This window comes from Astyanax mexicanus, chromosome 10 (assembly GCF_023375975.1).
Source record: "Astyanax mexicanus isolate ESR-SI-001 chromosome 10, AstMex3_surface, whole genome shotgun sequence".
Taxonomy (NCBI): Eukaryota; Metazoa; Chordata; class Actinopteri; order Characiformes; family Acestrorhamphidae; genus Astyanax; species Astyanax mexicanus.
Genome location: NC_064417.1, coordinates 44,875,891 through 44,889,422, shown reverse-complemented (window position 1 = coordinate 44,889,422; position 13,532 = coordinate 44,875,891). Strand labels below are relative to the sequence as shown.

Sequence of the window (13,532 nt, the reverse complement as noted above, 5' to 3'; positions counted from 1 at the left end):
CAACACAACAGGGCCAGAGGCATCCCAATTACAGCACTGCTTGATAGAGGATATTTATTTGCCAGATGAAGCTGGAGTGCGGGAGCACGGGTACAATACTCTGCAATTTGCGCATGAAACACAATATCACTGCTCCTCTCCTGTAAGGTGAGAGAAGCAGGTCTATGCAGACATAGACAAATTACCTTTGGTCACTCGATAGGCCTCTGTCAACACTCCGGGTGAGCTGGACAGGAACTGAGCAAATGTATCTGTCGGGTTCTTTCAGGAGCTTTTTCCTGCAGCACAAAACAATCAGAGAGAGAGAATGTAAACAAGAACATGTCATTTATCTGCTTTAAATAATAGTTCTGATTACTGAAGAACATCAGAGCTTGTCTTCTGCGTAATCTGATCGACATATTTACTAGGGATTTTATATTATATAGTGACATTTATTTTGGAGTGGGACAATATACATATATTTGTATCATATCATATCAATACGTGACATAAAATATCAATATCGTTTTAAACTTCTAAACTTACTAAAGTTACTGCTTTATTTCTCCACATGGTGGCGCTATATGAATCATATGAATAAGGTAACCCTGCAGTGAAGAATATAGGTTGTCAACTTCTGTGAAACTGACACCAATAAATCCATAATTCCTGATATTTGCTTATTTATGAATATTTAATCTCATCTCTACCACAGACGCCGTGAAATGTCGTAGAAAATTGTCTCTGAGTATGGCAGAATCACAGTATTATTATATTATCATTATTGTGAGAACCGTATGGTAATAACAGGGTATTATGAGATACATAGATTTATTAGTGGTGTAAGGAAATCATATTCATCTATTATATTGCAAATTGCATTTTGTTTTGCAACAATGTATCGATTTTTAAAAAACACATTATTGATTTTTAATCATTAATTTACATGTAAAGATTTGTGGCAGCAGTGGTTCATTTACTGTTGTATTTAAACCCCGCCCACTAGTAAGTCAAAATGAGGGAGTGAATCCAGGAAGTTTAGAATGATATTGATATTTGATGCCACGTATTGATATGATACGATACAATATATTGCAAAATCAAATGGCGGCACGGTGGCTTAGTGGTTAGCACGTTCGCCTCCCAGCACTGGGGTCTTGGGTTCAAGTCCCTATCTGGGTGGAGTTTCCATGTTCTCCCCGGGTCTGCGTGAGTTTCCTCCGGGGACTCCAGTTTTCTCCCACAGTCCAAAAACATGGAGATCAGGTAAATTGGATGCTCTAAATTGCCCAGAAAATGTAATACTCTAAATTGATCCGGTGTGTGTAAGTGTGTGGTATTTATGTAAGTTTGTGTGTGTAAATGTGTGTAAATGTATGTATGAATGTGCCCAGATATGGATTGGCACTCTGTCCTGGGTAAATGCTGTAGTGCCCGATGCAGTCCTCCAGGTGGACGGTCATTTCCAGTTGAGAGTACGCTGTGTGCTATTGGCTGCCGCTTCTCACTGGTGTGTGGATGTGTGTTGATGTTTAATGTGCTTGTGTGTAAAAACATGTAAATTGTAAAGTGTCCTTAAGTTTCTAAAAAGGCGCTTTATAAGTTGAACTTCATTCATTCATTCATTCATTCATTCATTCATCCATTCATTCATAAATGTACAGTGTTGTACTCTGTCCTTATATCCCACTGCTATAATTGCATAAAAAGTACTTCTGTTCTCAGACTTCTCAGATGTTACAAATATAAGACTGTGATTTATACTGTGCCAGGTTTTTTTTTTCCAAAACATTTAGCGCATTGCTTATATTATCACAAATATATTGTATCAGAAAATATATTGAATTGTAACGGCCCTATCATAATGCATATCATATTGCCAAGTTCTTGCCAATATACGGCTAAAACATTCACATGCAAAGAGAATAGTCTTGCGATATATAGAGTATCGCAGAATCACAGTATCATGATACCATAGTTATCATGGGCAATTTGTTGTCCCTGAGTCCCACCCCAAGTATACATGCACTGATATATACCATTACTGCATAACTGTCTGACTATTGAATAATAAGTCAGTGTTCCTCAGTGTTACCTTTAGGCAGAAATAGAGCAACTGCCGTGTTTGTGCTGCTTTTTAGTTCACAAAACACAGAAATATTACAAACACTATAGGCTCGCTTTGAACTTTCTTGTAAGAATGAAGAAACCTCTAGAGTTTTCAATAATTACGCTTTCCCTAACCGTCAGCAGCTTGTAAAGGGCACAATGTGCTGCTCCAAGCTTTCACTCTTTGTCTGAAACTAGCCCTAATCCGGCTGGTAATTACTGCATGAATAATTTAGATAGTACAAGATCAAAGTACAATATACAGCCATGCAGGAGTGTCACATTTATCACTATGACGACATGTAGCTTCTAAAAAACCCATAGCTCTTCATGAATGTTGATTTCATGAACGCTGAGTTTAACACTGTTTCCTATTTGAAATTTTGCACTGGTTCTCTGCTACCAATGAAATTCAATAAATTAAATTAAGAATAAGACAAAGCAGAATTTTGGTGAACTGAGGTGGATTCACAAATATCAAAAATCTAAAGAAATGTACATCTAATTACTAAACCACATATATAATATTGAAATAATAACAGGGCAATACATTGTACATATTGATCAACACATAATACATAATTCAGTGCAGTTTGCTCTAAAGTTTATTATATAAAAAAATATTATATTACACTGATTGATATCACTTAAATATACAGCGAATTGTATTTTTGTATATAATAAAAATAAATACTGATATTTTATACTTTGTAAATAAATGTAAATATTGCATATCAGCAATTATCATGACATATGAGTACCCAGCCCTTATCTCAATCATACAAAAACCTAAAAGTTTGTCACAGTATTGTCATAACTGTCATAACTGGCAAACTCATATCACTTATGTTATTGCTGTCATTGCACAATCTCACAATCTAAACACAGTTTTAAATAATTAGTCTGCCTTTATGTAACAATATGTAAACTAAAAATATGTTTATGAGAAACACAACAATAGAAATGGTCACAAATGACTAATGTTAATATATATATATATATATATATATATATATATATATATATATATATATATATATATATATATATATATATATATATGTTTGTTTTTTTTGAAAACTGAACAAAATTAAACATTTGACTAAAGACAGAATATTGAGTATTAAATATTGATAAATACTGATTTTACAGACACTTTACCGATGCTTTGTCATTGTTTTTTCACTATTAAATAAATGTAATGCATTTCATCAGTGTTTGATATATATTATTCAGTGCTTTTGGTTAATTAGCCTGAAACTGAAAGTGCCATTTTTTTGCCATTTTCTTTTAAATAATTTTGATTGCTGAATAGTCAATACATCCCTTAAACTTCACTTATTTAAGTGCAGCATATGGAAAATGTACTTTTCAGTTTATTCAACTGCTTTCATAGAATCACAGACTCACCAAAATGCCAGAAACCACTTACCCAACAACAATGAGTCCCACACCCCTGCCCACGCAGCCTGGCCCTGTCCTGTAGCATTCTGGGTAGACATGAGTGAGCAGGGAGGCCAGGCCTTGTACAGAAGGGCCGCACTCAAAGCCGCCCAAAACCCCACGCATGGGTACCGCTTTCTACACTGCCCCCGGTGTGGAACCCAGTGAAGAGAGTGCATCTACCAGCAGCCTCCTGACCTGTCCATCCTCCTACCCTCCAGAGTCCAGAGCCGGAGCCTGTGTTTACCTGCCTGCTCTTTCAGCTCCGAAAGGTCGGAGTGAGCCTCAGGGTTCAGACTGCCAGATCAGCCACGCGAACTTCAGCTCAGAAACAGAAATCTGCTCCCTCTCCACCTCCCTCCCTCGATTCCCCCTCTCTCTCCCTGCCCAGAGTTCAGCTCCAACGCCCTGCTGGCTGTGCTCCATCAGCGGAAAGTGCTGTTCTCCAACCGTGCCCCTCTCCTGAGCACCACAGGTGTCTGAGGGGACAACCCAGCCCCAGAAGACTCGTGCACACCTCTGTACGCATCACACTCACAATTTCCCACTCATCCCAGGAGTTTCCCCTCCCTGCCTTCCTCCCTCCCTCCCGCACTCGTTTTCTACTCGCATCCTCGCCTGGCACTGCCTCCAAGCAACAGAGGTGCACTGGCTAACTGGCACAAAGGGCAGAGTAACCTCCATCAAACAGGTTTCACTCACACACACACACACACACTCACACACACACACACAGCTTCCAATCACATGACGTAAGTGCTGATAATGTAGACATATAGGCTTGCCCTGTACTGTACTTAAAACACATTGAGACTAAGTACACTGAAAAAAATGATGAGTAAAATTATTCATAATTTTTATTATTTAAAAAAATTGATTATTAAAAAGTTACGCAATTTTTAATATTTTTAATATTTCATTATTAAAAAGTTACGCAACTTTCTGCATTTGCTTTTTTTAAGTAAATATAATTTCAGATAAATTTAAGTAACTTCAACTCAGGTTCAATTAATTGTAATTAGGTAATATTGTATGCAGAAGTTAAGTAAAGTTTACTAAAATAAAAGATTGATTCAGCAAATAAAAAATGAAGTAAAGTTTACTAAAAGAAAGGATTGACTGAAGTTCAGTTCACTTATTTACCATATGTAACATTTAAGTCTTGAAACTGAGTTTAAGTTACTTAAATTTATCTGAAATTATATTTACTTACAGCACTTCATGACACATGCATGACCCGCGCCGCTGCCGAACGACTCGGCTGAGTGACATGGATTCATTTTTGGTCGGCCTTTTACCACCCAGCACAAAGCAAACAGAAAAGGTCAATAAGTCTCAGGGGTCTCAGATGGGCTCAGTGTGATTTTTCTGGGGGTTTGGACATGGGTGTGAATTCTGTATGTGTGTGAAGTCTGAGCACTAACACTAGATGTCAGTAAGTGAACAGTGGATGATGAACAGGTGCTCTGAGGATACAGAGAAAACTTAAAGAAGACTTAAAGGAGAACTCCAGTGTAAAATGGACTTTTTCTTATGTAGTAAAACATGATAAAAAGTACTTACCTTTGGTGAATAGCACACCTCCGTTCTTCCACAGCGTTCTGAGATCCAGAAATTTGGAAAGTTTGTCCAAACACCCTTTAGACTGGGTGACACAGGGCATAATTTGCCCCAATAAATCTCTTTTTCCACTGTTATTCAGGCTCAAAGTAGCTCCACACCTCATTGCTAGAATCTGGAGAGCCCAGATATTTAAAACGAGGCATTAATAATTTAAAAAGTGCACAAGAAGCTTATTAAACAACACTGTTTACACTGTTCCACATAGCGTCAAAAGAGGCAGGCTATGCAGAGTCTATGTATATACATGTTATTTTCAGTTCAGTAATGGCAGCGCTCGGAGCTGAAGCTCGCGTTATAGGATGTAAACAGTGGTTTTTAATAAGCTTCTTGAGAACTTTTTAAGTTATTAATGCCTCGCTTTAAATGTCAGGGCTTTCCGGATTCTAGCAAGGAGGTGTGGAGCTACTTTGAGCTGGATAACGGTGAAATAAGTGATTTATCAGGGCAAATTTGCCCAGTGTCACCCAGTCCAAATTTTGGACAGTTTTTGGACAAACTGTTAAATTTCTGGATCTCGAAACGCTGTGGGAGAACGGAGGTGTGCTATTCATCAAAGGTAAGTACTTTTTATCATGTTTTACTACAACAAAAGTCAATTTTACACCGGAGTTCTCCTTTAACACTCAGTCCTTTGTGTCCAAGGTAAATGTACTGTACCTATAGCTGTTAGGTATAGAACAGTGTAAACGTTCCAGCCCCATGAATCCTGACATTGTTATCTTGGAATATGGCCATCAGGGAAGAAAAAATCCATTGATGGAAACCTGGTCTATATTCAGTATATTCAGGTATCCAGCTGACCTCATTCTTTCAGCACATACTGTTGCTGAACCTAAACCTGCAGATCAACTGCAGCATCAACCCCACATCATTTACTTAGTTACATCCAGGTGCCACTTTTTTTTTGGCCAGACAGTGTGTATATATATATAGATAGAAGACATGTGTAGAAGAAATAATAATACTAAGAGGAGATCTTAACTTTTTCCAAACTTTTCTCTGGGAATGAATTTCATTTATTTTATTTGAAGGACTGATCAGTAAGCTGCAGCAGCTGAATTAATGACTAAAAACTTATTTATTAAGTTCATGCAAAGTTTGATTTCACATCTAATCCCACAAAATACTAACTTATAATGATCACTAAGTAAACAGTGTGCTTTAAAAAGTTGCCTATTGTTCCCCTCTGTAAATGATCGTCACATTCAGTATGAGAAACTGGCAATAAGAACTGAACCTGCTCCTGTTTCCAGTGGGGAGATAAGGTGGGACTGAAGGCGTAACTAAATGCTAGTGTAGATGGAGCAATTAGATATGCCTGCACCAAGGGAAAGACAATACCTTGATTCCCTCACATGAGCCGTGTATTAATTAGTTATCCCGGTGTGTGAGACTGCTGAGGAATATAAAGTTAGTTAAGCTTTATTTAATGTGTTAAATACAATACAGTTTAGATTAAAAGTTGGCTTAGTGTCTGAATAGACACTAGAGACTTGAATATTCATGCAGTTTTTTTATGCTGCTTCCTTCACTGTCTGTGACATCGTCAGTCAGCTCAAGTAACTTTATATTTCAACAGAACAAGTAAATGTTTTGAAAAAGTAAAAAAAGTAGTAAAAACTTAAAATAAAGATGTCTATACAGATTTCATAGCAGCTTATAGCTATGATAATTTATTTCTAATAATAATATCAGGAGATCTACAGATCTGTAAAGCCATTTTAACTGGTCATTGTAATAGTGTCCACATATACTACCACTTAATGTAATTTTGACTATTAATATGCTACCATTGGTTTACATGAAATTTTCCTCACTCTCTTATCTAGCAACAAAGTCCAAGACAAGATGTCTGTAATTATTCTTTCTCACATAAATAGTATTTCAATATATCATTTTTTTTATTGTGACCAGTAATAAATACAGGTTAACAAAGTCTGATATATCTATATGATTAGTGGTAATTTGCAGTTTTAGATCTCTATAATATAAATTTAGACATGCATAATATAGTTTTCACTAGAAACCACTTCAGTTTATGAATCAGTTTCTCTGATTTTGCTGTTTTATAGGTATATGTTTGAGTAGGGAATTTATTTGCACAACATGAGAAATGGCTGAAATTTCATAAAAAGATGGTTCACATTATAAAGTTTTAAGTTTTAAGAGTTCAGAAATCAATATTTGGTGGAATAACCCTGGTTTTTAATTACAGTTTTCATGCATCTTGGCATGTTCTCCTCCACCAGTCTTACACACTGCTTTTGGATAACTTTATGCCTCCTGTTTATGCCTTTACTCCTGGTGCAAAAATTCAAGCAGTTCAGCTTGGTTTGATGGCTTGTGATCATCCATCTTACTTTTGATTATATTCCAGAGTTTTTTTAATTTGTTAAAGTCAAAGAAACTCATAATTTTTAAGTGGTCTCTTTTTTTCCAGAGCCGTACATATAATCTTTTTGTCAATAGTAGAAATTGCAATTTCAGATATCTACAGTTTTCTTGTTTTTTTTTTTTTTTATTATGAGTAGTAAAAAGTGCAGGTTAAAAAAGTGTAAATTACTTTTGTCAAGTTCGAATGCTAATCTGAAATATCTGTTTTTAGTCTAAATTACAGTAATATAATGACATCTGGATTTTTTTTTATTAGTAAAAAGTAATTATAGATATTTAAACAGGAGGTTAAAAATAGGTATTAAAAAATATTAAAGAATAAGTATTAAAGAAAGACAGAAATATATATATATATTTATATAAATATATATATATATATATATATATATATATATATATATATATATATATATATATATATATACATATATAAATAAATATATTTGTATTTTTACTACTAATATTAATAACGTCAGATCTAAATATGTACCATTCTGATTAGTCATAATCCCAGAATCCCAAGTTAGTACTTTGTATCACTTGTGTGATCTATAGAAAACTCCTCTAAACTCCTCTATAAAGTCTTACTTCAGGCTCTGGTCCCTGTCGCGGCTGGAGCTCATGGTAGTGGCCGGGACGAGATGCCGGATCTTCAGCCTCCTCCATGGGGAAGCGCGCTGAGGCTCCGCCGGGCGTTTCTCCAATTTTGCTCCGTAAGTGGTGCTGAAGGCGCCATGGCACTGCTGTGAGGAGACAGAGCCGGCCTGCGGGAGCCGGACGGGCTCCACACTCACCTGCATCAGGTAGGCTCCGCACCGGCCACACAGCACACATCAGCGCCCGGCCTGACCCGGCTCAGCCTGCCCACAGCCGAGCTGACCACGCCCGGACTGACCTGTCCTCCGCGCCTCGCCAAGCAAGAGTCAGAGCGGAGCTCCGGATAAAGTTCTGGTAACACTATATTTTACTCAGCCAAGAGCCAGAGCTGGAACCAGGGCTGCTGTTCTTCCAGTATTTATTACATATATACCTATAGAAAGGAAATTAACTTTAAATAAAGTGTAATATTAGGTGCAGAATGTGTATAATCCAGTTCTAAACATTTAGACTTAGTTTAATTCGAATTAATTCGGGTTATTTTTGGGTTGTGTTCTATCCAACTACTTCATTGATTCTGCGCACGGACGCAGTACTACTGTTGCCATAAACAAATCCTGACGCTTAGTCTATCTTGTCTAATATTTATTTATTTATTAAACAAGTTAGTTAACCTAGTTATTTATATATTTTTTATCAATAAAAAGCGACAAGGTTTTAATGTAATCATAATTTATTGCACAAAGCACAAAGCCTTTTTTTTAACTAAATAAATCATTTACTCTGCCCAGTCCATAACTTTTACATGTCATTGTAGTCAATGTGTTTCCCCACCAGATGGAGATAGAGTACAGGAAATAACACCATTCAACTCAACCGAGCGGTGAAACAAATTAAAAGTCCTAAGCAAAAATACCTGAACTTAACCTACACATTTTAATGCTGTTTAATTTGCGTGAAATGGATAGAAAATAAAAATAAAATAAAATAAATAGACCAAAACCCAACATAAATGGAGATAAATAGGCTTAATTTGTTCCTTCTGATTAAAAGGATATCAACACTGTAGGCTATACAGGACTTTTGCCAGTGTTAAATCCACACCATTAGTGTTAGAGGTGGGCGATACCGGGAATTTTGGTATCGATCCGATACCAAGTAAACGCAGGGCCAGTATTGCCGATATCGATACTGATACCGATACTTTTTAATATTTAAGCTTTATAGATCCAAATGATACAAAACAATAATTTCACCAAACATTGTAAGTGATAACAAAATACTTTAGTATCACAATCAACATTTTTTGTTTAGAAACAATGGAACAGTAACAAAACAAAGTTTAAATATAAAATAAAAAAATATAAAAAAATAAAATAAAAATTCTCCCCTCACTAGACATCTTTTCTAGTTCTTTGTTTCTTTTTTAATAGAATTGTCATTTGGAAAAACAATAAAAAATAAGGAATTGTCTTCCTTTCAGTGCAATTCAAATGCAAGTTTTTCTTAAATAAACAGAGTGTAAAAAAATATCACTCAACACAAATCTCCTGAGGTAGAGGCGTGTGGACTCGAGGAGAGCGCTGAGTGGGCGGGGCCAGGCTGAGCCTACCTGCGTGGCGGTTTGGCTGGCTTTGCTGAGCCATGTGACGCATGTGCAACAACAAGAGACCAGAGAGTAGACTGTGGTGAATCCTCGTGCGCAGCAGTCAGTGCGAATATCGATATTTTTACACGAGTATTGCTCAATACCAATACCAGCGTTGGTATCGATATTATCGATATTTGGATCGATCCGCCCACCTCTAATTAGTGTTAAATCAACACTGTTACATTAGTGTTAAATGTAACAGTGTTACATTTTTCCAATCGATTTAACAGTAAAAGTATTAATTTATCACTGTCAAATTTGCTCTGTAAACGTAGGTTTTGTTTAATGGACTGCTGCCAGTGTATTATATATTATGTAAATATTATGTTATCATAATAAATTACTACTGGGCAATATATTCCAATTAGCTCCGACATTTCGCCTTTCTCTTCTTCCAGTTTGTCGATACCGATACATGGACGACTGATCTTTCCATCACTAGAATATATCTCATATATTATGTTCATCTACAGCTAAAAGTGCCTGTTGTAAAATCTGGAACATGTAGGTTTGTCTCAGAAGTGTCTTTTTGTTGTTATCTTATAAAATAATATATATGAAGATATATATTTTATATCACCTTTTAGTTAAAAAAATATTGACATAATAGCTTTCATCCATTTCTCCCAGCCCTATAGGAAATATAAACCAACATTGCATAATATTTGAGTGGTGATTTACTTCATTTGGTATTTTTTTTATTTTTTTGTAGTTGCAATTCCTACCCCGACCTTTGGGGGCAGTACTGATTATTTACCTCAGATTACAAGCCATCCAAAAATGGAAGCCAAGTGGTAACAATGGAGATTCAGAGGAAGCTGTTGCTTCATTCCTTTGACTAATGAACCTTTTTTTTTTTGAGGAACTTAAAGTTCAAACCTCAAAGTAAATGGTTTAATTATATTTGTGTTAGAAATGTTTTGGTGTTATTTAAGTACTTATTGTAGTTTTGTTCTGGGATTTTTTTTTTTTTTCAGAAAGGTTCTTGTTTTTCTATTTTTGTTGTCTTCTTTGCACTCTGTCAATTAATGTTAACTCATAAGGATTTCTATGGACAAATCTTCAACATCTACAACAATTTCACTGGCGCTTCTTCACGGCCAAAACAAAGTTTATTTATTTGTTGTTTCACTACATTTCTCAGGATTTCTATGGACTTCTAAGGATTATTTCAGCCAGACTTGGTAAGAATGATCCAATTCTTTTTTGGAAGATCCTTTTGAAAGAATGTAAAAGATTGGGAGAAACTTATTTCTTTGGGTGTGTTTTGTGCATTTATCAATCAGTGAATTGTAGGCCTGTCACAATAATTGCAATATCGATTTATCGTACAATAAATGAACATGATCTCAATAATTTTTGATAACCGTGACATTGTCTATTGTGTTTATTTGTTTGTTTGTTTGTTCACACATATAAGAGTGAACAGTATTTTAGCCAGTCATGCTTGGATAACCGTGACTCCATACACACAGTGCGGACTAAAGTAGGTGAAGAAATAAGTATATAATTCCCAAACTAATTATAATAAAGGATTATTTATTTTTTTGCTGTCTTTAAAAAGTGTATAATCACTTTCTTATGCTATTCTGTTATCATTATGTCAGTGACATTTAATAGTCTTAAAATTACAAAAATATTGTATATCGCAATCATTTCTGGGACAATATATCGTCCACAAACAATTCTTATCGTGACAGGCCAAGTGAGTTGTAGATATTGATTTTCATATCTGTAATTTTTGTATTTGGTGAATTTGGGGATTAGTAAAACATTCTCTGCTTTTATACGTTGGTACCCTTCTTATTTCTAAAATTTCTGAATACGTGTTACTAAATCATAACCGTTACACTGTAAGGCTTATGTAAGGAGCTGCTCAACCATAGAGACCCATTCAATGAAGCCTTTTATGCTCCACTGTTGAGCTAATCTGAAGGCCACATGAAGTTTGGAGGTGTGTAGTGATGTAGTGACTCTGCAGAAAGTTGGAGACCTCTATGCACTATGCTTCTCAGGATCCGCTGACCCCCTTGTTCTGTTATTTTACATGGTCTACCTATTAGGGGTGTCACGATTCTATAAAACCTCGATTCGATTTTATTTCCGATTTTAGGGTCACGATTGAATATGATTCTCGAGTTTTCTTTTTTTCTTTTTTTTTTTTTTTTTTTTACAGCAGAGAGGCTTATTTTAAAAGATGGGCTTGATATAAGTGATGCAAAGTGATACAAGTGATCTGTAATACACCACAGAAGGCACTAATGGTCAAATTTAAATAATTGAATTAAGATATATATGTAATGCCATCTAGTGGCTTTTATTGGTAGCAGCAGTGTGCATTATTGAAAAAGCAACGTGCAAAATAAAATAAATAATAAAATAATACAGGAACAGTCATGTACAAAATAATAGAACAATTAGAGCCTTAACAAACTGAACTCTATGCTACTATAACAGGTAAACTTGAAAAATAAGAGAATGTTAAAGAATGTTTTTTTTCTTTAACAAAGATATATTATTAACTTTATCTGAGAGAAAGATGCTCCTTAAGGTAACAAAACTATTAACATATTTGAGGCTAGACAAAACAACTGTTATTTATTTTTATTTTTTTCTTTTTTCTTTAAGAAGATGAGAATGTCCACATTCTCTGGAGAAATGGCTTCTCTTTGAGTCACAATGCTGCTACAGTGGGCTGCGCCATTTGCGTAGCGCGCTGCGCCATTCGCTTTTTGACTTCGAGGCTCGAGACCATGACATAATTTTGATCGATTTCGATGAAATATCGAAATCGTGACACCCCTACTACCTATTTGTAGCTGAGTTGTTTTAATTCCCAGTTGCTTCCACTGTGTCATAATATCACTGACAGTTGTGGAATATTTACTAGTTATTATTTGGATAAGTGAGCAAATACTTTTGGCAATATAGTGTATGTCACAGGAAACGAGACCTGTGTGTGAGAGTTTCTGTCGTGTCAGTCAAAATGTAGCAGGGCAATGCATTAATTAATTTGATATGATTATTATTATGCATACATACATTCAGTGCAGTTTTTAATTAATGATTCAACATAATTGATTACATGCTATATTGTGCATCCTATATTGTGTAAGTCCTGTTCACTGTTCTGCAACCGGTACTCTGGGGGTGTGAAACACACATGTGAACGTAACAGTGTGCAGTGATGTGTATATGTATTAATTTGTCCAGCTGTCAGATGTTGTCAGAAGGCTGGTGACCTGCTACATCAGTTGTGATGGGATGAGGGCCTGCAGGGACAATAAATCTTACAGTGACATACACACATGACATCAGCTGTCATCAGAAAGAGACTATGGCACAGGTTTGGGGAATCTTTGCTGTAAAATAAGAAAAAAATAATAATAATAATACAAAAAATCAAGACTAGACTTGGGATTTGTATGTATAAAGCACATTGTTTCAAAGTCCTGGCCTCTGGCTAAGTCCTCCTTTGCAAATGTTATTATTGCCCTGATCTTAATATATTTTTTACAGAAAGGGGTTCCATCTTTAATTCTACAGTTTTATGTGTTTATTACTTTATTTATTAATTTATGAATAGTAAATGTTTATATCTTCAATTTTGATTTACAAGACAAATGTTTTAATAAGCGTGCCCTAATGTTTTAACATGATTGTATGCTCTAACTTTTACAGCATTTATTTTCTGTACATCATTTTGCTGCTCTCTCTGAGCACAAGGGTATAG

At 35.5% G+C, this 13,532-nt stretch overlaps 1 protein-coding gene across 1 annotated transcript in view; it reads right to left on the bottom strand.

Annotated features, from left to right (window-relative positions):
• The window catches only part of fam149a (family with sequence similarity 149 member A), a 35,024-nt gene extending 26,218 nt beyond the window's left edge, over positions 1–8,806 (bottom strand). The window contains exons 1-2 of the mRNA XM_022684205.2: positions 8,140–8,806; positions 186–278 (exon numbers count right to left, since the gene is read on the bottom strand). Coding sequence (XP_022539926.2) covers positions 186–278; positions 8,140–8,351 — 305 coding nt within the window. The 5' untranslated portion in view covers positions 8,352–8,806. The remainder of the gene's footprint in view (positions 1–185; positions 279–8,139) is intronic.
• Positions 8,807–13,532: the final 4,726 nt, after the last annotated feature.